The sequence below is a fragment of the Giraffa tippelskirchi genome, chromosome 3, assembly GCF_054371585.1.
Source record: "Giraffa tippelskirchi isolate mGirTip1 chromosome 3, T2T-mGirTip1v1.2.pri, whole genome shotgun sequence".
In the NCBI taxonomy this organism is placed as follows: domain Eukaryota; kingdom Metazoa; phylum Chordata; class Mammalia; order Artiodactyla; family Giraffidae; genus Giraffa; species Giraffa tippelskirchi.
The window spans coordinates 87,920,375-87,945,527 of record NC_137277.1 but is presented as its reverse complement, the minus strand read 5'-3'; the positions used below and the strand labels follow the sequence as shown (position 1 = coordinate 87,945,527).

At 38.2% G+C, this 25,153-nt stretch overlaps 1 protein-coding gene across 19 annotated transcripts in view; it reads left to right on the top strand.

Annotated features, from left to right (window-relative positions):
* Nucleotides 1-25,153, top strand: part of MYO3B (myosin IIIB) — a 442,575-nt gene that overhangs the window by 378,498 nt on the left and 38,924 nt on the right. For 15 of the 19 annotated variants that reach the window (XM_081577885.1, XM_081577879.1, XM_081577878.1 and 12 more), the window contains 3 exons: nucleotides 12,500-12,606; nucleotides 12,981-13,027; nucleotides 13,825-14,056. In XM_081577885.1, coding sequence (XP_081434011.1) covers nucleotides 12,500-12,606; nucleotides 12,981-13,027; nucleotides 13,825-13,963 — 293 coding nt within the window. In that variant the 3' untranslated portion in view covers nucleotides 13,964-14,056. Of the gene's footprint in view, nucleotides 1-12,464; nucleotides 12,607-12,980; nucleotides 13,028-13,824; nucleotides 14,057-14,639; nucleotides 15,117-25,153 lie in introns of those variants that run through there. The other 4 variants (XR_014079013.1, XR_014079014.1, XM_081577881.1 and 1 more) reach the window with 3 other exon arrangements.

Genomic DNA, 25,153 nt, shown 5'->3' with positions numbered 1-25,153 from the left:
TGCCCAGGCCTTCGGAGCCCAAGTTCAGTGCTGGTGTCAGTACAGCTGACTGGCTCTTTGCACACTCACAACAGAAACCGGAACCAGGTGCCCAGTTTAGAGAGCCGGGCAGAGGATGAATGCCCCAGAATCCCCTGCCATGAGGAATCAAAGACTCAGTCACAATTAGTTTAGTAAAACCAGCACTATCTGGTGTCCCATATCCTCAAGCATTTAAAATGTCATTCCAATCTTCAAAGACATTCTTCCGTTCCATTTTTATCTGCTTTTACCCAGGACATTGTTTCCCAGCACCCAAGTAGTTCACTAGGTGATTTGCATCTCATTAGGAGCTCCAGCAATGACATCTCCCAGCCTGCTGCCTGGCATTATGGGTCTGCTAAGCAGCAGATCCAGGTTGTGGATTTTTTTTTCATGTTGACATTTTTGAAAAAGCTGAATTAATGCTGTTTTCCCACTGGGCACAGTTTGGGCGGCCATTTTCGCCTTAATTCCTGTCCCCCTACAGGACCGAAGTTATAGAACAGATGAAGTGGGTCATCCCCACATGAAGACACCTGGCTGGAAAGGAATGCTGTGAGACCTCAAAATAAGCAGTTTAAAAACTCCTAAAAGCAGAGAGGTGGGACATGATGAAAACATTATGACCACTATGCAAAGTAAGAGAAAAAGAAGGAAAAGCAACACAACACATTAGAATCTGTATAACTGATTCTAAGCTTGTACTTTTTAAACATTTTTGACCAGTTTCAAGCCTCCTAACACCTCAGAGATTTTGCCTTGCATTTGTTTTGCTTTAAAGGCAGTCTTACTAGGTTCAAATGGCTTTTCAGCTTTGTCACACATTCATATAGAAACTTCCAGAAGAGTACTGAGCAGCACTGTACTTCTGAAAACCAGATATAATGTTTCCATGATCAGCCAAACTTTTCTTTTGGAATAAGAGAAATTATTTTCCCAGTGTCCAGGGAAATCAATGTCTGCTTTGGGCTCAAGCCATTTGATGCAGCTTCCAGGGCAAAGAAAATGCTTGATAACATTGAGGGCCCTATTGGAGATGCTTCCCCTTCCCAGAATTCCTTCTGTCCTCACAAAACCTCTCTGATCCTGGGCTGACTTTCAAGATGGCAGCTAACAAATCCACAAAATAAACCTAAGCTGTTAGGAAAGAGTTAAATCTCTGTTCTTTTCCAACCCTGGCTACAAATTAAAATCATCTGAAAGGGGGAGGGGCATTTTTAAAATAATAACAATTCCAGAGACCTAGTCCTAACCAGCTGAATTAGGATTTCCAGGGGTGAGGCTGAGGCATCAGTGTTTTTCAAAAGGTCTTTAGGTGATACTAATGTACAAACAAGGCAGAGAACCACTTTCATATCCAAGAATTATGACAGCCCCGTAGGCGTACCTGCTCTGCCTCCGCTGCCATGCTTTCTCTTTCCATATGTTATATGTCATCCTCACTGCAGCCTTACTTGCGTGATCATCATCAGCAAATTCAGACCTACAACAAGTACTAGAGGTGGGATTCATACTCAGGTTTTTCTGACTCCCCTGCCTTTTTTCTTCTGCAACGTTCATGTTTCTTAAAGCGTGGGATGTAGATCTCTGATAGTTTGCATGTTGATTTTAGACAGTGTGTGGATATGCCCTTAAATAACTGAAATAACTTAATACCTGACTTAAATAACTGAATTGTGTAAAAGAAAGTTATTCCTTTTACAATTCTCATTTTAAATTCTTCAGATTAAGGAGAAAGTCTTAGTGGTATTAGTATGTCTTAAATTCCTCTCATCTGTCTTTTTAACAAAACTTTAAGAAGCCCAGAACATTCTGTGGGAAATAGAATCTAGCTCAGGTGTAATAATATTGTTTTATTCTCACTGTATTTACTTTATGATTTTCTTCTATTTATAGCAAATAACACATGTTTTCCACTTACAATAGTGAGTAAAGCTTCATTTTAAAAGAAGTGTATTTAAGTGGAAAAAGAAATTAAGTTGATTTTTAAAATATTAAAGAACAGTGCAGGTGTCTTGAATATAGCAAAAAAAAGTTTTATGTGGCAGTTGAATGACAGAAGTTTGAAAAATACTTTCCTACAACATGGCAATTTTAAAAATAGGCATCTCCACACCTATTAGCCAATAGGAACTTTAATCTACCATTTCATTACACCAGACGGGCAACTGGTTTCTCAAGGTCCATGGTTCCAAAGTCCAGCTGGTTCCTCAAAGGTCCAGCCAGGACCTTTGAACTTTGTTGCTGCTTCCAGCTCAAGAGGAATCCTGAAACACAGGTGACTGATAACCAAGGACAGGAAGAAAGAGCAGGCATTCATCCTCTCAAACAATTAATTAAATGCAGATTAAAACAAATGATATGCCATTTTTTTTCACCTATTGAATTGTCAGGCTTTTTCTTAAAGATGCTGGTTCATGATGCTAAAAGCCTTCAGAAACAAGTCATCTCAGGTACAGGTGATAGAAGTATATTTTGCTACATACTTCCTAGAAGGAAATAAAAATTGTAAGTTTTTAAAATATATATAATCTGTGGCCAATAATTCCACTTCTAGGGATTTATCCTAAGAAAATAATGTGAATTATCAAAGTTCAAACTATGAGTATGTTCCCCACAGCATTGCTTATTATTGAAAAACACTGCAAGCAACTTCTGTGCCCAAAACAAGAAATTGTATAAGTTAATTATGGTCCATTCGTAAAATGAAATAGTATGCAACTTTAGAATTGATGCCATTTAGACAAATCTGGAAGACAGATAAGAAATGTGTTCTAACATTTGCTGCTATTTGGGAATGGGATCAGGGTGTTTTGGGTTTTTTTTTTTCTTTTCATTGCTTAATTTATTTGAACATCATGTTCATTCATTACTTTCAAAATGTAACTCAAAGTGTGATACTATTTTTAAATTAGGCTAAATAATGGGAAAATATTTATGACTTTACTGTTAAGTGTGAGGAAAAGCAGTAACAAAGTATATGACTAATTTTTTGTTTAAAAAAGTGAATATGTATTCCTAGAAAAAATAATGATTTTAAGAAAAAATTACAGAGTGAACCTTGTTTGTTAAAGGCCATTTTCATCTCCCTCATTAGCAGACTAAGGTTCCCCAGAGGGGTCCCAGGATAGGAAAGTCCTTGGCAATAATATCCCAATTGACAGAAACAAAGAGTGGACCACAGAAATGGAACAGGCCTTAACAAGAATGATGAATAGTCACCACTCATTCATTCATTATTTGGTGAGTGTATGTCAAGCCCTGAGCTATGAAATAGTTTCAGGAGAAGTTATTATCACTTCCCTTACCAGTAAGGAGAAAATTCCACACAGACAACTTAAAACTCCACCATCTTCCACAGGCACTAATGTAACTCAGGGATGTTTTCTTTGTAGCAATTTTGCAATTTTGAAGAAGATTGTTCATGACATAACATGGCAACTGGGAAAATTTGTAGCTTTCCTTTCATCTTAGAAAGGAAGATCTGAATTACATGCACCCCAGGAGAAAATCTCTTTCTGGTTGTGTGTGTGTGTGTGTTTTACAAAAACCTACTGAATTCCTTAGTCTCTCCTGAAGTTAGATGTAGTAAGCTGGAAACTTGTCAGAATGTCTCAGTTAAAGAACAAGCATCAAAATACAGGCCATGACCTAGGCTGTGGGGTTCGAATCAAAAGACCTGAGTCCAAGCCCAGGTTCTGAGCAGAGGCCAGCAGAGGGGCCCAAGCTCCCTGACCTTCAGAACCCCTAGACGTAAGAGCAAGGAACTGAACCACAGAGATTATCATCCTTCATATCATGACTTAAAATGGAACATTTGAACTTCCAAGGCATAATTTCTCCCCTTTGACTCCCTATCCAGTATGTACGGATGTGAGAGTTGGACCATTAAAGAAGTATCCAGTACATATGTAGCCAGTACATACATACTGGATACTTACTGTACATACATACTTACTGTATCCAGTATGTATGGATGTGAGAGTTGGACCATAAAGAAGGCTGAGTGCCAAAGAATTGAAGCTTTTAATCTGTGGTGCTGGAGAAGACTCTTTTTTAAAATTTATTTATTTTAATTGGAGGCTAATTACTTTACAATATTATAGTGGGTTTTGCCATATATTGACATGAATCAGCCATGGGTGTACATGAGTTCCCCATCCTGAACCCCCCTCCCACCTCCCTCCCCATCCCATCCCTCAGGGTCATCCCAGTGCACCAGCCCTGAGAACCCCGTTTCATGCATCGAACTTGGACCGGTGATCTATTTCACATGTGATAATACACGTTTCAATGCTGTTCTCTCAAATCATCCCACCCTTGCCTTCTCCCACACGGAGAAGACTCTTGAGAGTGCCTTGGGCTGCAAGGAGATCCAACCTGTAAATCCTAAAGGAAATCAGTCCTGAATATTCATTGGAAGGACTGATGCTGAAGCTCCAATACTTTGGCCACCTGATGTGAAGAGCCAACTCATTGGAAAAGACCTTGATGCTGGGAAAGATTGAGGGCAGGAGGAGAAGGGAGTGACAGAGGACAAGATGGTTGGATGGCATCACCGACTCAATGGACGTGAGTTTGAGCAAGCTCCAGGATATGGTGAAAGACAGGGAAGCCTGGCATGCTGCAGGCTATGGGGTTGCAAAGAGTCAGACATAACTGAGCGACAGAACAACAACAACAACTGCTTATCAAGACTCTGAGCTTCTCTGACATAGCCCATGTCCCACAGCATATCAGGAGCCAGTGGTTTACAACACACTGGTTGTTTATCTGAAATTCAAATCTAGACAAATATTTGTTTTCTTTTCCTAAGTCTGGCAACCCTAATTCCACAGACTTCATAATTATACAATTTTCTATAGACTGCATTCTCATTTTTTAGGCTGTGCCCGAGCAGCATGAGAAATCCTAGTTCCCCAACCAGGAATCGAACCCATGCCCCCTGCAATGGGAGTGAGGAGTCTTAGCCACTGAATCACCACCAGAGAAATCCCATAGACTGGATTTTTAAAGTAGTGCAAATCATTGAACACTGAATGCCAATGTGGTTCTTATTGGTCTAGTACCATGGCTCTCAACCATGGCTGCACGTTAGAACCATCTAAGGAAATTAAATCTATCTATCTACCCATCTGGTCTTCCTTGGTGACTCAGCAGCAAAGAATCCATCTGCAATGCAGGAGACACAGGTTCTATCCCTGGGTTAGGAAGATTTCCCCTGGAGAAGGAAATGGCAACCCACTTCAGTATTTTCACCTGGGAAATCCCATGGACAGAGGAGCCTGGTGGGGCTACAGTCCATGGGGTCCCAAGAGTCAAACACAACTTAGTGACTAAACTACCACTAGCACCATCCATCTATCTGTCTGTCTGTCTATCTATCTATCTGTATCTATATGTATCTATATACAGATATGGGGCTTGGCTAGTAGCTCAGACAGTGAACAATCTGCCTGCCATGCAGGAGACCCAGGTTTGATGCCTGGGTTGTGAACATCCCCTGGAGGAGGGCATGGCAACCCACTCCAGTATTCTTGCCTGGAGAATCCATGGACAGAGGAGCCTGGTGGGCTACAGTCCATGAATGTGTAGTAGGTCCTTATCTGGACATCGGTAATTTTTTAATTTATTTTTTAATTGGAGGAAAATTGCTTTACAATGTTGTGTTGGTTTCTACTGTACAACAACTCAAATCAGCCATCATTATACATATATTCCCTCCCTCTTGAGCCTCCCTCCCCTCCTCCCATCCCACCCCTCTAGGTCATCACAGAACGCCATGCTGTGCTCTCTGCATTATATATGGACACTGGTCCTTTTAAAAGCTGAACATCTGCTGTAGTGTGAAGAAAATGACCCTAAATAGAAGGTATCTCATAACCTCATATAGGATTTGCCATCTGTAAATCCAGACCACTGAACACTCTGTTTGCTTCAAGAGGATGTTTTACTTGGCAAGCAACCCTGGAAATGCCTCATCCACAAAATGGCAATCAGATCAGCAGTCCTACTTCTCACAAAGAATCGATGTCTGCTGAGGCCCTCAAGGAGAGTGCAAAAGACTGGCTTTCCCTGGAACCCTGCTCCCTGCCTGTCCACTCCTCAAGACTTGGAATCCATACTGTCCCACCAAGCCAGAGAATATTTGGACTGCATGACCCATCCTGCCATCCCTGTGGTTGTCCTTCCCTTGCTGTAACCGCGCTAGGAAATTTACCAGAACTGGCACATCCAGATTAGGTGATGAAAAGGGAAACAGTCTTAGGGTCAATGTTTGGGAAGAGCATTTGTGGCCAAAATAGCTATAACTCAGCAAGTCAAATAGAACAGAGGAAGTCATTTCCTTCTTTATCTCTGAGATGCTAGGAGAAAAACAAAAAGCTCTCATTTGTGACTTAAAATTGTGTTTGAATTAGGGTTGCCAGATTTAGGGGGGAAATAGGACACCTGGCTAGATTTGAATTTCAGATAAAAAACCAATCAGTTTTCAGTATAAGTATGTCCTGAATATTGCACAGGATATACTTACATTCAAAAGGTATCGGTTGCTTATCTGAAATTCAAATGTAACCAGGTACCCTGTATTTGATCTAGCCACTCTAGGTAGAATATACCTGTATGTTCAATAAAGAGAATTGAAATATTAAATTCCCAAGCCAGTCGTTTAAAGTTACAGAACAAAGACATCAACTAAATTCAGCCACTTGTTTCTCACCACAGGCTTGAACAATTGTGCAGTCATACCATGGTAATGACTTGGAATTCAGGAATAAGGAGTTCAGTTCAGTTCAGCCACTCAGTCACGTCCGACTCTTTGCGACCCCATGGACTGCAGCACGCCAGGCCTCCCTGTCCATCACCAACTCCCGGAGTTCACTCAAACTCATGTCCATTGAGTCGGTAACGTCATCCAATCATCTCATACCCTGTTGCCGCCTTCTCCTCCCGCCTTCAATCTTTCCCAGCATCAAGGTCTTTTCCAATGAGTCAGCTCTTCACATCAGGTGGCCAAAGAATTGGAGTTTCAGCTTCAACATCAGTCCTTCCAATGAACACCCAGGACTGATCTCCTTTAGGATGGACTGGTTGGATCTCCTTGTAGTCCAAGGGACTCTCAAGAGTCTTCTCCAACATCATGGTTCAAAAGCATCAATTCTTCTGCACTCAGCTTTCTTTATAGTCCAACTCTCACATCCACACATGACTACTGGAAAAACCATAGCTTTGACTAGATGGACCTTTGTCGGCAAAGTAATATTTCTGCCTTTTAATATACTGTCTAGGTTGATCATAACTTTTCTTCCAAAGAGCAAGCATCTTTTAATTTCATGGCTGCAGTCAACATCTGCAGTGATTTTAGAGACCCAAAAAATAAAGTCTGCCACTGTTTCCACTGTTTCCCCATCTATTTCCCATGAAGAGATGGAACCGGATGCCATGATCTTAGTTTTCTGAATGTTGAGTTTTAAGCCAACTTTTTCACTCTCCTCTTTCACTTTCATCAAGAGGCTCTTTAGATCTTCTTCACTTTCTGCCATAAGGGTGGTGTCATCTGCATATCTGAGGTTATTGATATTTCTCCCAGCAATCTTGATTCCAGCTTGTGCTTCCTCCAGCCCAGCGTTTCTCATGATGTACTCTGCATATAAGTTAAATAAGCAGGGTGACAATATACAGCCTTGATGTACTCCTTTCCCTATTTGGAACCAGTCTGTTATTCCATGTCCAGTTCTAACTGTTGCTTCTTGACCTGTATACACATTTCTCAAGAGGCAGGTTAGGTGGTCTGGTATTCCCATCTCTTGCAGAATTTTCCACAGTTTATGGTGATTCACAGAGTCAAAGGCTTTGGCATAGTCAATAAAGCAGAAGTGGATGTTTTTCTGGAACTCTCCTGCTTTTTCAATGCTCCAGCGGATGTTGGCAATTTGATCTCTGGTTCCTCTGCCTTTTCTAAAGCCAGCTTGAACATCTGGAAGTTCACGGTTCACGTATAATAAGGAGTATTCCCTAATAAGTGTCTGCAGGAATCAGACATGACTTAACATTTCCTGGTGCTATTGAAACTCCCTCCATATTTCTTGCATTTTCTGACAGATTTATATCCAGTTTATTACAGAGTTCTGTGACAACTCAGAAGAGAAGAGTGTGTTCAAGATCTCAAAAATGAAATCGAAAAGGTGCAGGGGAAAAAATTGTACAGAGATTCTTGAAAAGGAAAGAGACCTGTGTTAAATGCAAACTGGTATTCATGATATAATATACTTTTAAAGAGCACAGTAGGTAGGTGGCACCAAGTTTGGACTTCCCAGGTGGTGCTAGTGGTAAAGAACCCACCTGCCAATGCAGGAGATGCAAGAGACGTGTGTTCAATCTCTGGGTTGGGAAGGTCCCCTGGAGGAGGGCATGGCAACCCACTCCAGTATTCTCACCTAGAAAATTCTATACAAAGTAGCCAGGCTGGCTAAATTCCATGGGGCCACAAAGCATGGGACATGACTGAGCATACACACACACACACACACACACACACACACACACAAAACCCAGAGTATTACAAACTGAAGTTTGGCTTGGCTTACAAATATTTATGTGAAGCAGAAGTTGGCTACTTAACAGAATATGAACTTCAAAAAAGAAAAAAAGAAAAAAAAAAAAAAAAGAATATGAACTTCATTGTCTCCAAAGTAAATAACTCATATTCTGATGTATGTCTTCAAACTCAAATTGCCCAGTTTATCTACATAAACTAGTCAAATGAACTAGGAAATTGCCAGATAATCCTGTTGCTTTGTATCTCTTATGGGCAAACTGATTGGCTCAAGGGCTAAAAGACAGGGATTCATGCACCCACTCTGCCACTTACAGACTTAATCTTTCTCACCTGTAATTTCTTTATATACTGAAAGAAACAATAATTTTTGTTCTACATGCCTAATTATTTTTTTATTTTTAATTTTTTTTTATATTTTTAAATTTTTAAGGAAAAAAATCTTGACAAACTTCTCAAAGTGCACACACATGTACCATATGCTATTTTGTGTTTTGCTTTTTTCTTAATTTTGAACTTTCATGTATCAGTATCATACCCATTTTTATCCTCATTGGTGTTTTCATGGCATGACATCATATTTATATCTCAGCAGTAATTTCTCCCCAATTATTAAATATTTATTATGATTCTAGCTTTTTTCTGTTGAAGAAAGTGTTATATCCATCTTCATACAAGTGGTCTTTTTGTTCTCTTTCAGTTTACTTTGTTGGAACATGGTCCTTGAAACAAGTTGCTTAGCTTTTGTTATCTATTGTCAAGTCACTTCAGGAGAGGGGGAGCCTATAGACTCATCTGGATATCCAAGGCCACTCCCACATTGTCTTTTGACCTTTCAATTTATCCTAATAGAAAGGCAATAGTAATTGTTTTAACTGAAGCTCTTTGTCAAGGTGGCTGAATATTTTTCAGTATCTCATTTCATAATTGTATTTCAACATATATAAATATATCTGTTAGCTCAGTTGGTAAAGAACCTGCCTGCAATGCAGGAGACCCAGGTTCAATTCCTGGATCGGGAAGATCCCCTGGAGAAAGAAATGGCAACCCACTCCAGTATTCTTGCCTAGAGAATTCCACGGACAGAGGAGCCTGGTGGACTACAGTCTATGGGATCACAAGAGTCAGACATGACTTAACAACTAAACCACCACCACCATCTTTCTCTTTCTTAAGCCTTTCCACATTATGTATAATATCGTGTCTCTATATTTTAATTTGTTTTTAATCTTTCTGTTGTGCTTTCTTTCATCTTAAGGTTTTGTTACTGTTCATCATATAGAATATTTTACTTTAATATAATTGAACCCACATTTGTCCCTATTATCTTCTTCCACAGTTAAGATAGGTAGTCTATTTCATTTCCTTCTACAGTTTTCATGGGACTATTTTAAATGTTTAACTATATAACATCTGGAATTTATTGTGGCCTGTGAGAATCAAGAACTATATTGAGAAAAGTAAAAGATTTAGAATTAAAAAAAAACTAATTTGAGTTCAGCAGCAATAGCTATGGTCTTAGGCAAGTCACTAACCTCTTAAGGCACAGTGTCCTCTACTAGACTGAAGGCAAGGACCTTGTTTTATTTCTCTTTGTCTTCCCCACATTATCAAGCAAATTACCTCACATATAGAATATTTTTTGTAAGCTCTATATTTAAGTTATATTTTTGCACACTGCTGTCCTATTGTTGCAACAGCAGTAATTTAATTTGTTTCTCAATTTAGTTGGCTGCTTGTGATTGATCATATATCACTAACACTCAGTTTTGTTCCAATAGCAAAATACCTGTTCCAGTGTTTTGAAAAAATCATAAAATATGGAGGTATTAAATTTAAAATAATGAAAATTAAAATCTGATGCTAAATCAGATACCAGTTTATGCCAGATTTTAGTATGGTATAGATACCATCAGATACTAATATTTTGTTTTAATTTATGGGAAATTTTAAAAAGAGAAAATTCAATCCAATAACTGATTCTTTCTAAGAATCGGGAAAAGAACACCCACCCATGGAACAGCAAGTTCATCAAGAGCAAAAGTTGAGAACCACGTCTTATATTAAGCATTCCTAGTGGAGAATATAAATAAAGGCTTCTGATCGATTGTAATCTTTACATAAAGAACAACTGAACTGGGCTGAACTTCAGCTGAACCCCAAAACTATTTAAGATCAGTCTTTTGAGTTGCCAGGGTTGGAATTCCTATAATAGTAGAAAGTCTAAAAGAGAATAGATGTCAGATCTCCAGTACATGCTTAAAACAAGCAACCTTAACTCTAAACACTTCTGTTCACTAATCTATAAATCTGAAGGTATAACATAAAAGAGCCTCACAACCTCATGTTCTACCATATTACAAAATATGGACTTTGCATAGCATATGGAGGTTAGGTGTGTTGGAACTATCAGAAAGTATCCATTTCAGTTCTGGATTCCTTATAGTCTGAGGTTGGTGCTAGTACAAGAGGCTGGAGTCCTGTTCTTTGCACAGCTCCTGAAGAAGTAGATGGGGATGTCTGTCCAGGCTACTGGAATCCTCTGCAGGCACCATCATTTTGCTATGCTAATTAATATTTTTTCATGGAGCTTACTTTTACTCAGACCTTTGACTTTTTAAAAGAATTTTTTATTAAGAAATACAATATAGTATAGTTTTTTTAACTGCTAGAATAGGAGGTAGGAGATCTAGGGTTGGGTCTCTACTCTGCCACTTAAACTGGAATGAGTCATTACACATTTATGCGCCTCAGTTTCCTTTTGTGAAAAAATGGGTATTTAGAACAGATAGTTCCTAAAGCCCTGTGTGGTTCTAATAGTCTTGTTCAAACAGATATGTTCCAGTTCAAAAAAATACAAAACTTCATATTTAGGAAACTGATCATTTGCTCTTCATAATGGTCTTTGCTGAGTCATTCTTCACTTAGAAAATTCCCCTAGAATTTCCTTGTAGAGTAAGAATCTCTAATAAAATCAAACTATGATTCCGAGTACAAATCGCTCTTTTATAAATAATTAGTTTATGGTATACATATCCTTGGCTCAGGAAAGTGATATCTCTTTCTCCAGACCATGACACTCATGAGCAGTATTTTATGGCAGCTGTGTGTGTGTGTGTGTTTGTGTGTGTGTGTTTGTGTCTGTGTGTGTGTTGGCAAGAAGTTAGAACTGCTGAATTCTGATTCAGATATAGTGCAAAAGGATGGCAGGTTTCACAAAAAGCACCTGCTTGGAAGGGATATAAATCATTACTTCATTGTACACGTGGCTTCTTAATCTCCAGTGCACACTTGGTCCAGGGTTCTGAAATCAGGACTAAGACAGAGAGGCTGCTCCGTAAAATTGTGTGATCATCCTTTCCCCTTCTCCTTTACACTACCTCCAGAGACTGCATGGATCAGTGGCATTGTTCAAGCATTTCAGAAAATACTAGCTCAAACCACTTTGCCTCCGAAATGTATCCCACCAAAAGCTTTGCTTCTCATCTACCCAACAATGTGTGTTCTCCAGATGTCTTTGAACTCTCACTGTAGGACGTGGTACAAACTGCCCCGGATTGCCTTCATTGCCTTAACTATCTCACCAAGAGGGCATTCTCTACTCTACAAAGGCTGACCACCAACCTTTACTTCACCAGCATGGACAAACCAATTTGCTTTCTGTCACTGTTGACTGCTGACTCAGATAAGAAAGATCAAGGCAAAGTCCCAGATAGCTGCCCTTGTTTACACTTAGCAGTCTGTGTATGAGTGCGTGCGTGTGTGTGTGTGTGGAGTATTTCTCCTGATATTAGCAAAGCTCTAACTTGCCTGTTAAAATAGGACAGGGTTTCTGCTAAATGCATTTATGTGATGAGCAATTTTACACTTAATTTTCCCAAAACCTCAGATTGTTGACAGAAAAGTTCTGCTATGCTGTTGCAGATTCAGAAAATGGTCTTGCACAGAAGCAGCGAACACCTCGCCGAAGATATCAGGAGCCCAAAATGTTGAGTAGCCCTGAGGACACCATGTACTATAACCAGTTAAATGTGAGTTCAAAGTGGCCATAAAGCTGTTTCACTGGCTTTGTTTCCAGTTAATAATTCTGTTATTAATACCTGTTCCAGCCCCTCCAGCCCCACCCCCACTCTCTTATACTCTCGTCTTGAACATGTGCTTAGGCTCTTTATCTGTTGCTTTCATGTCAGGATGTCTGCCTTCACGGTGAATAATTGATGTGGTTTATCAAAGACGAGCAAGATGCATGCTTCATCAGGCTCACTTGAGCCCTTTGATCAAAAAAATTATGCTGTGACTTCTGATATTATCAGCATCTGCTTGCATTCAACACAAAATCACTTTGAATTAAAAATTAACGACTTGCTGCTTTGCTTTGACTGTGAGTTCTTGGCCCTCTCCACAGGGAACTCTAGAATATCAAGGGAGCAAGAGGAAGCCAAGAAAACTTGGGTAAATATCTGTCTTCTTAGTTCTAAGCAACTGTAAACAGAAGGGGTCCTTTGTGATATTACAGAAAATGCAAAACTTTCTAGAGAGGCTTCTAAAAATATGCAGTGGGGATATCACCACTATTATTGACATTGGAAACTACTTTTCACAGTAGCAAGTATACAAAACTTGAATCTTTTCTGTCTGAAAAAACTGAAATTGCCACCAAAAGGTAAATGTTATTTCTCATAATTATCCCAGGGAATTATACTGTCCTTATAATTTGAGGCATGTGTTGGGCTGTATAAAACTCTCCCACAGTCAGAGCACTCCATGTAGTGCAAATACTCCTTCCTCCACCCCTGAGCCTTAAAGGTACACAGAGGAAATTTTCTCCCAATGAGTAGCCAGGGGACACTACAGAGTTTGTGGCTGATTTGACTGTTAGTGTCTCAATTGAGAATAGCAGTGAGATAGGTAATTGGTAGTAGTTTGAGAGCTAAAGATGGTCAGGAGGGGAACTTTCTTATCTAGAGGGAACCAGACAAGTTAATTCACATAAATCAAACTGCAATATGATCACAAGTTCCAGACACCACTAAATCAGGCCCGTTATTAGTGTGTGACCCAGATGTGAAAGGCTTTGTGAATCAGACCCCAGTTTCCATGCTGGGAGACCCTGAGCTACACTAAACTATGCTCCACCTCCCAGTGTGAGAGCCCAGCCCTGTTCCAGGTACTCACACAATTTTAGCTGCCCCATTGATGACTGCTGTACTTGTTTTATTTTTCTGCTGAAACTCTTTCCTTTGTTGCAGCCAAATCAAAGTGCTTGATGGGGAAGACGAATATTACAAATCTCTGTCACCTGTGGACTCTATCCCTGAGGAAGACAACTCAGTCCACCCTTTCTTTTTTTCTTCATCTTCAAAAGGGGCATCTTTTGCTCAGCACTGAGCTATACTTCCTGCCTCCCAAGTCTGTTGAGGGTAAGAACAATCATGGTAATTCACTGACTGTCATTTAATAAGAAAGGTGCAATGGGATCAACTTCTTTGGACATGTGGTCTGTGCTGGAGCCTTACTGAACAATTTTCAGATTCCAAACCATTTTCTCCTACCTCCATCACCTCCTCCCCTACCCCCCACCCCCCAACATCTGCTCTGTAGCCTGAGCTGGGCAACCCCTCCTTTTCTTATTTCTTGAGTCCCTGTGGGACACAAGCACACCTCCACTACAGCAATACCCATAATTCATGCCCCAACATCTACGAGAGTAACAGTCTCACCTGAGGACACTGATGATATTTCTTTATTTGTCCTACCACATTGTTCCATTCAGAATCTGCCCCTGTGAAAATCCAGGAGTCCCTTTCTTCCTCACCTCTGCACTGCATCCTCTTTCTTTTTGCTGGTCTTTTCTATCCTTCCTGCCTCACCACAGGACTGGGGCTCCAGTGCTGAGTGCCCCCATCCTGGAGGGATATACTCAAGGTCTCTGAGGCCAGGATAATGTTTCATGCTTAGGGGAAGAAGCCTGAACCTTTCAGGTTCTTCCTTTAAGGCAAATGAACCCCTCTCCTGCTAGTTATTATTCTGATAAAGCTTTACTTCTTTATTCCACCTTACTAAGACACTTTCATCACCTTGATGGTAAAAAGAAAGGAATGAATTGGAAAGAAAATTTGGACCCATCAGAGTTCGTGTCACATCATTTTGTAACTGTCCGTTCCCTGGTTGACTGTCTCCATGAGGCCATGAGTAGCTGCAGAGGAAGTATCTTGTCTCATCCATCTTTGTGGCCACAGAGTCTAGCACAGTGTCCAGCACAATGAGGACACGCTTACCCTTGAGTGAGTGGAGAGACTTAGTTACACAAACGTATCTGAAGTTACTTTCAATTATATGTGATATAGGATTGATCACTTTTCTTATACCATAAGCTCTGATTTTTCATTGAAGCTTGGACTAGTCCTATTTAATCATATCATACTATTTATGACTCAGTGTGATCCAATGCAGCAAACTCTTTTGAGTAACTACTCTGTGCAAAACAATATGTGAGACCGCTGTGTGATATGAAAATCTAACAAGACCCTTTCTCTAAAAAGATGTTCTTAATATTCTTTCTACTTTAAAAATATTTCACTGATAGTATACATGGGAGTACCTAGGTTTTGAGAAAAATAAACTTGAGGAAATAGAAAAAATAATTGTTACCAAAGTTTTAAAGGGGAGAGTTCTAATAAGCATTTTATAAACACAAATGATGAAATGAGGCATTTAAAGATCTCAGAAATTGTAATGTTATAAGAAAAAGAAATAGGCCAGTTATTCAATAGTTAAACTTTACTGTTTAAAAAATGAGTCTTGATCTTTTTTCCAGATCTTCACCCTAAATGTATGTTCATAAGGTATGCAAATAGAGCAGAAACACAAATGCATTTTATTTTATTGTTTAAAATATAGTATATAGAATATATAGATTTTTAACATTATTATTAATAAGTAGTTTTGGCAATTTCACTTCATCATTAATTCATCTACTTTTGATTCGATAATGTTAGCTGTTCAAACTGTTGATTATAAATGTTCGTAATCTCCCACTTGTCTGTGTACAATTGTATACACAGCCTTGTTTCTAATTAAAATATATCTATAAATAAAGCTTAAAAGGAAATAGAAGTGATTATAAAATCATAATTCAGAAGCTCTAAAATAACGGGTCACATAGAATAACTGCTTTGGTAATGTCATAGCTCCTAACAGTACTTTAGAAATGATGTTCATTATCAGCTACTGCATAGATAAGACAGATTATAGATGTTATTCTTTGACTAGTTATAATGTCACAAATTCAAAGAGCAATTCTTAAATCTTTAGATGAGGATGATGCAAACTGGAATCTCATAGATGTCTTACTAGATTTATGAAAGTAATTGTACATATAGAAAAAACAAAACAAAAGTCAAACAGTCCAGAGCATTCTTCTTCTCGATGCCCCAAACTTAGTCCCTCTCCCAGAAGAAGTCATTTTAAAAAATTATTTCTAATTCTTTTAATGGTTTCCATCATATCTCTGAATAATTTGCTTTGATGTTGATTTATCATTTTAGACAATATCTACTCTCCCCTCTATGAAAGATGTACATTTATCTCAATTTCTTCACCTCTCTCTTCTTCCAGTGCTTACAATTTTGTGTTTAAATTGTTGTTGATTACCTTTTAAATTTTAAATTATATAATTAAATACCTATTTTTTGTGCCATTGACTTCAGATAGTAGCTCTGTGAGAATGCCTGACATGAAGAAAACCAGAAGACTGAAGGGTAATATCAAGACAAACAGAATAATGATCCTTGGACAAAATAGAAATAATTCCAAGAATAGTAGAACAGTATTTTAAAACTTCATGGAAACCATTGGTGTTCATGTTCTGAGCTGCTGTTTCTTCCTCCATTTTGGTTCATCTGCAGATATGCTTCCATCCCCTTTCTAAACTTAATTTTTTAATATAGTACATATACATAAATAGGCACAAATCAGAAGACTTAGCTCAATAAGTTATCAGAAAGCAAGTATCTATGTGACCACTCCTACAGTCAAGAACAGAACACTGTCAGCATCCTAGAAGCCTCCTTTCCAATCACTATTACCCTCACCTGCCTCCCCAAAGAGAAGCACTCTCATGACATTATGGTAAATACTTCCTTGACTTTCTTCATAGTTTTACCATTTACATGTATCCCTAAACACTACAGTTAGGTTTTATCTTTTATAGATAGATTTGGGAAACTTTATATAAATGGAATCATGTGGTATGTAATTTGAGAGGGTCTTGTTCTTTTTATATTTGTGAAGTTCATCTGTGTTATGGGATGTAAATGTAGTTCATTCATTTTCATAACTGTACAGTATTTCAGGATATAATTATGCCATAATTTATTTAGCATTCTACTTTTGATAGGCAAATATGAATTGTTTCCAATCTGGGTCTGTTTTGCAAATTGCTACCACAACATTATTGTATATGTCTCTTAGTTTATATTTGCATGCCTTTCTATTGGCTATATACCTAGGATTAGAATTACAGGATCCTAAGGTACACATACCCTCACTTCAGTAGATGATGCCAAATTTTTTCCTAAGTAATGTACCAATTTATAGTCATGCCGGTGGTATAAGAAAGCTCCCATTGTTCTGCATTCTCACCAACTCTTGCTGTGATCAGTCTTCTTCATACAAACACTCTGACAAGTATATAGTAGGGTCTTACTGTGATTATAGCTCACACATAGCTGACTAATAATGATATTGAGCATATTTATATGTGTTTAATGGCCATTTTAGATATTTCCTTTTGGTACATGTCTGTTTTTTATTGATTGACTATTTTTCCTTTAATTTGAGGAATTTATTGTATATTGTTAGTTATATGTGTTGCAAATAATTCCTCAACTAGGTGGCTTGCCCTTTCTTCTTCTTAAAAAGTCTTTTGATTGAAAAAAAGTTTGTCATTTTAACATAGTACAACATATCAATCTTTTCCTTTTTTATTAGTGCTCTTTTATAGCCTGTTAAGAATCTTTTTCTTAACAAGGTCATAAAGATATTTGCCTTTAGGATCATCAGTTCAGTTCAGTTGCTCAGTCGTATCCGACTCTTTGTGACCCCATGAATCGCAGCATGCCAGGCCTCCCTGTCCATCACCAACTCCCAGAGTTTACCCAAACTCATGTCCATCGAGTTGGTGATGCCATCCAACCATCTCATCCTCTGTCGTCCCCTTCTCCTCCTGCCCCTAATCCTTCCCAGCATTAGGGTCTTTTCCAATGAGTCAACACTTCGCATGAGGTGGCCAAAGTATTGGAGTTTCAGCTTCAACATCAGTCCTTCCAATGAACACCCAGGACTGATCTCCTTTAGGATGGACTGGTTGGATCTCCTTGCAGTCCAAGGGACTCTCAAGAGTCTTCTCCAACACCACAGTTCAAAAGCATTAATTCTTTGGCGCTCAGCTTTCTTCACCGTCCAACTCTCACATCCATACATGACCACCAGAAAAACCATAGCCTTGACTAGACGGACCTTTGTTGGTCAAGTAATGTCTCTGCTTTTAAATATGCTATCTAGGTTGGTCATAATTGTCAGGAAGCATTAATTGCTTTGCCTCTCACATTTAGACCTTCAAACCCACACAGAATTGACTTTGTAAATAGTGGAAAGTAAGGGTCAATTTTCAGGTTTTCTGTAATAGACACTCAGTGTCTCAGCCCCATTTAATGAAAAGGCCATCCTTTTCCTACTGTTCTAAATTACTACTATTTACACAAACCAAGTGTTCAAGGGCCTATTTCCAGATACTCTATTCTATTCCATTGATCTATCTGTTATCCTTACCTTAAATGCCATACTTTGATAATAGGTCTCAGTATATAGCAGAGCAAATCTTCCAACATTGTTTTTCTTCTCCAAAACACCTGTGATTAGTTTGGTCCCTTTGTATATTGTAGAATTAGTCAACTTCTAGAGGAAAAAAAAAAACCTGTTGGGATTTCTTTGGAAGTATCTTGAGTCTATAAGTCAATATAGAAGGAATTATCATGTATACAATATTGGATTTTTCAATCCATGAATATAATATATCCTTCTATTTATTTCTTCTCTCAATAATGGTTTAGAGTTTTATGTGAGAAATCTTATACATATTTTGTCAGTTGTATTCCTATGTACCATATGTAATTTTTATTTAAAACTTTCTATTTGTTGCTTGCTATGGACTAAATGTTTATGTCCCCACAAAATTTGTATGCGGAAACCTTAATCCTCAATGTATTTGATGGCATGACCTTTAAGAAGTGATTAGATCATGGCTTCCCTGGTAGCTCAGCTGGTAAAGAACCCGCCTGCAAAGCAGGAGACCCCAGTTTGATTCCTGCGTCAGGAAAATCCTCTGGAGAAGGGATAGGCTATCCACTCCAGTATTATGGCCTGGAGAATTCCATGGACTATATAATCCATGGGGTCAAAGAGATGGACATGGCTGAGCAACCTTCACTTTCACTTTGATGAGAACAGAGCCCTCATGAATGGCATTAATGCCCTTATAAAACATATCCCAGAGAGCTTGCTTGCCTCTTCTGCATGTAAGGATACAGTGAAAAGGTATGTGTCTATGAATCAGGAAGCAGGCTCTCACCAGACACCAAATCTGTCAGCAGCCTAATCTTGGACTTCCTAGCCTCCAGAACTGTGAGAGAGAAATTTCTGTTGTTTAAGCTACCCAGTCTATGGTATTCTGTCATAGCAGTCTGAATAGACTAAGACATCATCCTTATGTGAAAATGCAATTGATATTTTGCACTTGAGATCTATCAACATGGCTAAATTTATTCATTAATTCCAATAATGTATCTGTAGATATTTTTGGATTTTCTACATATAAAGTTAGACACTCTGCAAATAACTATAGATTTTTTTCTTCCTTTTCAATATTTATACTTTGTTTTTCTTGACTCACTGCCTGTTTCAATTTGTTATTGCTGCACCATAAACCACCCAAATCAACCATGTATTTCTCACAAGGCTGTGGGTTAGCTGAATGTTTCTGTTATTTGAGCTGTTCTTGCCAGGGCCCACTTGTGCATCTGAAATTAGCTGCAGGTCAGCTAAGCAGCTTTACTGATGTTGGCTGGGTTCCTTACATATCTAGAGCCACAGCAGGGACAGCTGGGCTAACTTAGTTCTATTCAATGTGGTCTCATCCTTCAATTTGCTATTATCCCCAGTGGCAGTGTCTGTCTCCAAAAGAGAGAGATGCCTCTTAAGGACTGGCACATTGTCAATTCCACCACATTCTTTAAACCAAAGCAAAATACAAGGCTAGCCCAGATTTGAGGTGGATAAATAGAATCCATCTCTTGATGGGAGGTGCTGCAAAGTCAGATATGTTACAAAAGTCATAGGTACAAGGAGAGATAGAAAATGGAATCATGTTTATAATCAATCTGCCATACTGACCTAGCTAAGATTTCCAATACAATGGTGATTAGGAGAGTTAACAGTAAGACTCTTATCTTTTCCCCAGTCTCAAAGGGAAAACACTCAGTATTTTACCAAATGTTTGCTATCTCTTCTATTTGTAGGAGAGTTTTTTCATTATAAGTAGATGTTTGATTTTATCAAATATTTGGTTTTTGTGTGTATTTAAATAACCTATGAGTTTTCTCCTATATTTTGATAAATAGTGAGTTATGCTGGTTTTCTAATGTGAATAAATCTGCATTCTTACAATATATACAACTCTATCATGTTGTATTATCCTTTTACATACTGCTGCATTTGATTTGTTAATTTTTAAAAAATTTTTATAGCTCTGCTCATGATAAAATTGGCATGTAAAATTTTAATTCTCATAATATCCAATTTGTCTTTCTTTGGGATAATTGGTATAAGCATGACAATAATTCCTTCTTAAAAAAATTTTTAATTCACTAAGGGAGCTGTTTGTGCCTACAGTTTTTTATAAGGGAAAATTTTAATTATGGAATAAATTTCTTTATTAACATGACTATTCATATTTTCTATTTCTTTCTCTGTCAGTTTTGGTAGGTTTTCTTTTTCAAGGAATTTGTCCATTTCTTCTTCATTTTCATATTTGTTTAGAATTGTTCAAAAACTATCTTAAGATATTTTTTATATTGTAGAATCTATAGTAAGGTCCCCTTTTTCATTTGTGATGATGATAATTTGTGTTCTCTCTCTTTTTCCATGACTAGTCTTTTCAGGTTTGTCAATTTTATTAGTCTTTTAAGGAAAACAACTTTTGATTTTATCTTTTTTATTATCTATTTGATTTCTATTTTATAAACTTTTCCTGCTATAGTTATTGTATCTTTTCTTTGATATAATTTGCTGTTATTTTTCCTAACTTTTTAGAATTTTATGACTTCCTTTCTAATATATTCATTTAAGCTATCACTTCCCTCTAAGTATAAAATTAGCAGCAACACACAAGTATTTTTTATTATTGAAAGTGAAAGTTGCTCAGTCGTGTCCGACTCTTTACGACCTCATGGACTGTAGCCTGCCAGGCTCCTCTGTCCATGGAATTGTCCAGGCAAGAATACTGGAGTGGATAACTATTCCCTTCTCCAGGGGATCTTCCCAACCCAGGGATTCAACCCAGGAATCAAACCTAGGTCTCCCACATTGCACCAGATTCTTTACAGTCCCAGGAATTGAACCTGGGTCTCCTGCATTGCAGGCAGATTCTTTACCAGCTGAACTACCAAGGAAGCCCATTTTTTTTATTGGGCTCAAAATATTTTCATTCTTTTTATGACCTTTTTTAAATAAGATTTTTGGAATTTTATTTATTAATTTCTTAACAACAGGCATTTTCTCTTCTTTTTGTTGTTGAACCTAGCTTAATTGTGTTATGGCCAAAGAACTAATTTACAATGATTTGTTGAGACTTTATGGCTTAGCATATGATTTTTTGAATAAAACTTTTATAAATAGTCCATATATACTTTAAAATTAGGTGTATTCTACAGCTTTTAATATATGCACAGTGGTTCAAATTTGACAATTGTCATCTTCCCCCTCTTACTGATTTTTTGATTGCTTCTGTTAGTTGTTAAGAGAAGTATGTTACAATCTCCCTCTGTGATTATGAATTTGCCTATTCCTTTTTATTTTTGTCATTTTTTTTCTTTATACAATCTGAGGCTATGTTATTAGGCACATACACACACTTCTATCGTTCTCTTATGGTTACCCAAGAAATTACAGTGTGTACCCTTGACTTATCAAAATCTAATATTACTTATGCTACTTATACCCTCTTCTTAGATAATGCAAGAATCCAAGGACCTCAAAACACTATTCACAGTATCTATCTATCTATCTGTCAATCATATTCCTTGACTATATTCATTCCCACTGTTATGGGGTATCTTAATTTAACACGTATTTTATATCCCATAAGATATTATTATTGTTTTCATGTCTGTTCATTTTTTCCCACATCTCTGACCTTCTGTTCTAGAATCTGTTTCCTTCTGCCTAGTGTTTCCTTTAGTGTGAGTCTGCTGCTATAAGGTTTTATTCAACTGAAAATATCGTTATTTGACCTTAATTCTTGAAGAATATTTTTGATGAGTGTACAATTCTATATTGGCAGTTATTTTCTCTTAGAACTTTAAAGACAGCACTTTATCTTCTGGTTCTCACTGAATCTGTTTAGGGGTCAGCTTTGGCCAAATTGTTCTTTTGAAGGTAATCTGTCTTTTTCCACGGCTGCTTTTATGGTTTCCCGTCTCTTTGGCTTCCAACAGTTTTACTAGATATGGTCCTCATTCATGTTTTCTTACTGTCTTAGTTATTATTTATTTCATGATGGAAATTATATGTACAAAGTTGTTTGTGAAGGTAATTGGAGGCTCAGAATAGTATTCTCTTCCTCCATGAGACAGTAATGTTTGCTGGGGCATGAATAAATCAGGACAACTTTAATCCAACTTCAGAGTCTGGGATGGTGGGAAAAGGACCTGCAGTCCCTGTGATAGCAGCTGCATCTGGTTCCCTATCTGCTAGAGGGGAGCTCTTTGCAATCCAAGTCAGAGTATGTGTGCAAGTGTTGGAGGCTAGGTGTTTAAGAGTCCAACTATTGTCCCATTGGCCCCACACTGCTCAACCTAACAGCTTCTTCTTCTTAGCTGTCTCTTCTGGAATTGGCAAGTGTCTCCCAGAAGAAAAGTTACGCCCAGTGCTGAGCTATCCTCTTAGAATTTCTGTCTTCTCCTAGAACTTGGTTCAGTATTTCTTCACTCTCTTGATAGCTTTCCAATGCCTTCAGTCAGGTATATTTAAAAGTTTTTCCTAATTGACTATTTGACCTCAAAGAAAGGCAGTTTGAATTACCTATTTCTTAATTACTGGAAGCAAATACTTTCTTTATCCACTTTTCATCTTCCAGAAATATGTTAAAATCATTTCCCTTGACAATTCCATCTTTGAGTTTATTCTCATGACAACTTTGCATTTATTCTTTTCAGTTCTTCTTTACTGCCATTTAAATGAGATCTTGGGCTTCTCTTGTGGCTAAGCTGGTAAAGAATCCACCTGCAATTCAGGAGACCTGGGTTTGATCCCTGGGTTAGGAAGATCCCCTCGAGAAGGAAAAGGCTACCCACTCCAGTATTCTGGCCTGGAGGATTTCATGGATGAGTCCATGGGGTCGCAAAGAGTCAGACACAACTGAGTGGCTTTCACTTCACTTCAAATGAGATCTCAAGAAATAGCTACAAATGTGTGAATGCTTTATTTGCTTTGTTGTAGCTTTTTCTACTTAAGTGTTAGTTGCTCAAGCATGTCTGACACTTTGCAACCCCATAGACCATAGCTCACCAGGCTCCTCTGTCCATGGAATTCTCCAGGCTGGAATACTGGAGTGGGTTGCCATTCCCTTCTCCAGGGGATCTTCCTGATCCAGGGATAGAATCCAGGTCTCCTGCATTGCAGGTAGATTCTTTACCATCTGAGTAATAGTGAAGCCCAGTGCTCTGCTTAAAATTATTTAAATGATTTTAAATTATTTACAAATATTAGTATGTGAACTTCCATTTTTATGACAGCTTTATTGAGATAAATTTCACATACCATACAATTCACGCTTTTAAAGTGTACAGTTCAATAAATTTGAACTATTATTAAAATAAATGATTGTTCTATACCTCATGACTAACCTCCAGATATTACTGTTTCAAGACACTATCATTGAGCTGATCTAGGAGCTTACAATATAGAAAGGAAGATGTGACACATGGATAAATATTTACTAGGAAATGGCAGAGTAGTAGTATTGTAGGACAGAACCTAAAGGAATGTTTCATGAAGGAATCAGTATTCATCCTGAATCTTGAATGGTGAAGCAGCGGGAAAATTCAGGTCCTTTTCTTGTTCGATTAGCACATAGAACATATATAATAGGTAAAACTGGAGACGTTGATTATAGAGAACTTTGAATGTTGTGCTAGGGAGTCTGTACTCTACTGGCAAAAAGAAACCAATGCAGACTTTGTTCAGAGAAATGCCATGAACAGAGCTAGGATTTGGCAAACGCTTTTTGGCAGTAGTGTGAAGGGGAGAAATGAGCAGCAAAATCAGCTGGAAGTCTTACATGGTATTTCAGCAAAAGGCGGCAAAGACCTGGGTGGGGCTAGTGATAAAGAACCCGCCTGTCAGTGCAGGAGATGTAAGAGCCATGCATTGGATCCCTGGATCGGGAAGATCCCCTGGAGAAGGGTATAGCAACCCACTCTAGTATTCTTGCCTGGAGAATCCCACGGACAGAGGAGACTGGAGGGCTACAGTCCATAGCGTTGCACAGAGTCAGACACAACTGAAGCGACTTAGCACACAAGCACGCACTTGAGTGAGGGTATGGTAGGAGAGTAGAAAGGGTATGAAACCAATACCTCCAGCAAAAATATCATTTATGTGTTGAGTGGTAGGGGATAGGGAAGGAAGGAATTGGGAGGGATAAATTAAAGATGACCCCATGCAGAAGAAACAGGTTAAGGTCTGGAACTGCTCTGTAATTTATTAACTGGATGTCTGGGACAGTCACTTTAGTTTCCTGTGGCAGCCAACTACTTCTCCAGAAGCTTAGTAGGAAAAAGAAGGAAAAGGGTGGAAAGTTAATTCAAGAAGGTTGTAGGATTATCCAGATTTTTAGGATGGAAGCAATCAGAGACTGAAGAGAAGGAGTAGAATTGAGATTTCGACTGAAGATGGAAGAGATTTAATTTTTTGTTAATGAAGTAGGTGAGGTTCAAAAGTGAAAAATCATTGTAATAACTAGACTGCCCTAGACATTAAAGCAGTCATTGAAAAATGGTTTGTTCAGGGCTGTGAATGTTGGTTTTTCATACTGTTAATGTTGCTTTGCGGGATTTCATTAAGTTATTTAATGCCAGTTCCCTGATGACAAGTAACATAGCCTTCAAGAGAAAGAGACTATTGTATCATATTTTTTTTTTCAAAGTTCAGAGACTATTTCCTAAAATAAATTTGGGGGGATTTCTTTTTTAATTACATATGGTCCCCCTTTTCTATGTAGCTATTATTGAATTATGATAG